The following is a 4,295-nucleotide window of genomic DNA, read 5'->3' on the forward strand; positions in this document are numbered from 1 at the left end:
CGGATTAGTGGAGAGAGGGATGCGGGCGGGGATGGAGAGAGAGGGAAGATGCAGTTCAGTTGTGCAAACAACAGACCCTAAAGGGAGCCGAGTGGTGACCAAATGCAGGTCCAGTAACACGGTCAAGCTGCCTCCAGCAGTTGCTTGAACTGTTTGTGGGTGTGGGTGTGTATTGGTGTGTTGATTTGTCAAGCGTGCTAGAGTCTGAAGGTCTCTTTAGACTCCCCCTTTAGTTGCAGGACACTGTACTGTCAGCGTGGGGGTGGCTGTTTGGGTACGTGATCTGCCGCCACCCCCCGCTGACAGTACGTGTCCTACAACTGAAGGAGGAGTCTGAACCAGGCTTAATATGATCTGGTTTCTTACTCCAACAGTTGAAATTGTAAAATGGTACACTTTGTGCCCATTTTAACAAGAATGTTCTGTATTTACGAGTCATCCTACATGAATTTGTCCAATGACACTACTGTAGCTCTGAATTGATTTAACTCAGTGTTTCCCAACCTTTTTTGTCTTTTGTACCCCCCATGCCTTTTCGTTGTGCCATGAGTAGTACCCCATCACTTGTTCTATATTCCGTTCTCTATCCCAAAGTAGCTATGTTCCATACATTTGTAAAAATTACATTTCTCCAAGTACCCCCTGCAGTGTGCTCGCGTACCCCTAGTGGTGCACGTACCCCTGGTTGGGAAACATTCATTTAACTAATGGAAAGATTGTAGTCTAATCATTTAACTAATGGAAAGAATGTGGGCTTTCACTTTCACTAACCCCGCCCCTCCTCTTCTCCTCTCCTGTCCATCCAGGCCTCCGCACGAGGTGTCTGTCATGAACGTACACCAATCGGTCTGCAGCATTCCGTCATGTGACTTCCTGACCAACCACCACATGGGCTTCGAGATCAAAGAGACTGACCAGACGGAATGAGAGAGAGAGAGCGAGACCTGCCTTCGACTGAAACGCATGCACACACCCCTTTGCTCTTACCCCTTGCAGACACATACAGACGGGTGCATGCACACACACACACACACACACACACACACACACACACACACACACACACACACACACACACACACACACACACCCTCTGCAAGACTTGACGGGGGTCAAAGAGCAATTGAAGTGGCAGACACAGCAGCTGACCCGCAGACTCTTCCGCCAAGGGAGGGATCAACGGTCAGGCGTCGGCCATTTTTTTTTACTTTACGAAGTCGTTATGAACTCGAGCAAACTGTAATGACCAATGAGATCAGGGGTCATGGGTCGTATTCACTCTACTGTGGGCTGTTGGTTAAACTACACCTTAAAGCCTTTTTGGACTGCACCTGGACCTGGGCTGGAGCGGGTAGTACCATGCAGATACATTGTCCTGTTTTAGTGTAGGTTGGTGGGCCAGTAATCATAGACTGACACTGTGAAGTGTGTATGTGTGTGTCTGTGTGTCTCTGTCTTCGTTTTTTTTAAAAAAGATTTTTATGTTTTTTTGTCTTTTAGGACTTTATTGATGATAGGACAGTTTGAGAGGTGGACAGGAAGCGAATGGAGAGAGAGATGGGGAGGGGTCGGTAAAGGACCGGGAATCGAACCCGGGTCGGCCGCATGGCAGACGAGTACCCTACCGGTTGGCCACGGCAGGGCCCTGTCTCCGGTTTTTGTATGTGTGTGTGGATGTGCACAAACCCCAAGGGGAGGCGGATGTTTTGTAGCCATATAGGTTCATCATAACAATACAAGCTTAATCAACAAAGGATGATGTACATGATTATCATGGTGTGCAGTGCATTGTTAGCACTGCTTGTACTGTATGTCTACGTCTCCTTGAAGCTGTATACTGTGTGTGTGTGTGTGTGTGTGCCCTGGGCTGGTTACAGACAAAGTGTTGTGCTTCAAGCATTCTCAGCATGTCATATTTGGCCACATTTACAAAATAATTTAGTAATTAATTATTAATAATAATTAAAAAACAGAGGAATGGAGGAATTGATGCTGCGATGCTTGCACATGCAGTGGATCTTTCAGCTGTCCAGTCTATTCCAGTCTGTCTGATCTAGAGTCTGTCTGTGAACGGTTACATACGAGTGCCAGTCTCCTGTATCCTCACAACGGCAGGTAGCTAGGCCTGGAGCTGCTACCATTTGGATGCTCAAGATTTAGGTTCCGGAACATGTGCGCACACAGTGTTGAGGTTCCAAGGCTGTTGCCATCAGCTTTCTTTTTGGAGTTAAATGTAATGGTTAATGGTTAACCATAGATATGAAGAAAAGCAAGAAATGAAATGAATAAAATAATATGATCATGACAGCAGTTCCCTGTTGGTGTTTTGGGTGTGCCTGCTTCATTAGCACTCTGGCTTATGTGGCATGCATGCGGTGTCTGCAGGTGAATAAGGCCTGATAATCGTATGGAGTATTGAATATGAAGCAAGAGGGCTGTCCATGTGCAACTGTAATAGATTATCTTTTTTTTATACCAGTATAGATGGTGGTGACTGAGTATGTGAACTTACAACATAGTGCTATAAAAAAGGTTTATTAAAGGTTAATATCTTGGATGGTTGTCACTTCCTTCGTTTACATGACAGTCTTAGTTCCGAATTAACTCCATTTAATTCTGAATAAAGATTAATTCCGCTTTGAAAACGTCATGTAAAAACTTCTTAATTCAGAATTAAATGAAAGATCAAAGTAAATTCGACTGAACTATTTTAATTCTGAATTATTGATCCGGAATTAAAATTGTCATGTAAACGTAGCAATTGTCTAACGAGTGTGTAATATATTCCTGGATGATTGAAGAAAATATCTGAACTGTACCTTGTACTCCTTGTACTGTAGTGACTGTTTTTCATCGAAGTGTGAACGGCATAGCTTTTATATTATTGAGTTTAAACACTCATAACAACTAACAGAGCCTCTTTGTTGCATCAAACTACTTGGGTTTTCAAACTCATCACATAATAAATAAACAAACTACGAAGAAGGGAAGTATGTCCGTCACCCCTTAGCTGTTGATATCTGGAATGTTTGTCCATTTGTCCATGATCACTACGTCATATATTCCTGAAGATCATGTCATTCAGGGAACTTAAAGTATTTTTTCCAAAGATTTTTTTTTAATGATTCTGGTCTTGGGAGTTGTTCAACAGTGGTGCGTCTGTGTCTGTAATGTATGCATTGTGGGTGAATGCTCCAACTGCTATGTTCTATCGTCATGGTAATCATTGTCAATAGGATGCCAATAACGCTGGAGGGTGTGACCAAACTGACCACATTTTGTGAATATAACTGCATTTTATTGTCTGCTCACAGTGTGCATTAAGTAAAAAAAACAAAAAAAGATGTCGGAATATTCTTGTATTAAAATTATTAAAATATTCAACCTATACTTCTGCTCTGTCATTTTGTCTGTCCTTTGTGAAAACCTTGTGGTCCTCAGCATTCACTTATAGTGTAATATCATCGGTCAGTGACCATGTCCTAGAGCAGTGATTCTCAAAGTGTGGTCCGCAACAGAGCTCAGGTGGTCCACAGGGGGATTTCTACTTTTCCAAGAGAAGCTAGCACTAGTCTATATTTGTAACATTATTACAATGCTCAACATAGCTGCAGTTACATTTTCACCACAATAAGACAGGCTTGTGAGAGTAAATAAAAAGTAAGTGATCTGCATCGAAATTAGCAGTGTCAAATTACTGTAGCATCCGTCAATTAGCACTTGACGTGGTCTATGAATATTTTGGGCAGGACAAAGTGTTCCTCGGTCTGAAAAAGTTTGAGATACGCTATAGTAATGGTGTAATGGGGAGAAGGTGCTTGGATAATTTTTGTTTTTTTTTTGAGAGGGAGAGACTTTATTTAATCTGGTGGTACACATATTTATCCATCGGTATATAGACATGGTGTTGGAAGACTGAGGGCTGTAATGGGGAAAGGTGTAGTGACTATGTAAAAGTGTAGCCGGTCAGCATGTTGGACTAGAGAGCTGTAGAGAGGGGTGTTATGGAAACACAGTCACACAATGTCTATATCAAACTGTGTACATCACTGCAGTGAGGGCATGTGTTTTAAAGCAGTTAATGTAATGCAGAGTTTTGACAGTGCATTAATAAAGTGTCACGCCATATTAATGCCTTGTGGCGGTAACACTGTCAAGAGCTGTTCTGGGGAGTGCAATGCCCTGAGGGCCTGACTGTATTTGCCAAAATATTTTATTGAAGATGACTGATAAAAACATATGCAATATGACTCCTTCTCCCCCTTAACTCTTCCCCACCTAATACAAACAATCAG

General features: G+C 42.5%; 1 protein-coding gene across 3 annotated transcripts in view; it reads left to right on the top strand.

The window, feature by feature from the left end:
• yeats2 (YEATS domain containing 2) overlaps positions 1 to 3,390 on the top strand; it is a 106,310-nt gene extending 102,920 nt beyond the window's left edge. For all 3 annotated transcript variants that reach the window (XM_063219565.1, XM_063219567.1, XM_063219566.1), the window contains one exon: positions 807 to 3,390. In XM_063219565.1, the coding sequence (XP_063075635.1) occupies positions 807 to 927 (121 nt within the window). In that variant the 3' untranslated portion in view covers positions 928 to 3,390. The remainder of the gene's footprint in view (positions 1 to 806) is intronic.
• Positions 3,391 to 4,295: the final 905 nt, after the last annotated feature.

The sequence above is a fragment of the Engraulis encrasicolus genome, chromosome 16 (assembly GCF_034702125.1).
Source record: "Engraulis encrasicolus isolate BLACKSEA-1 chromosome 16, IST_EnEncr_1.0, whole genome shotgun sequence".
Lineage (NCBI taxonomy): Eukaryota > Metazoa > Chordata > Actinopteri > Clupeiformes > Engraulidae > Engraulis > Engraulis encrasicolus.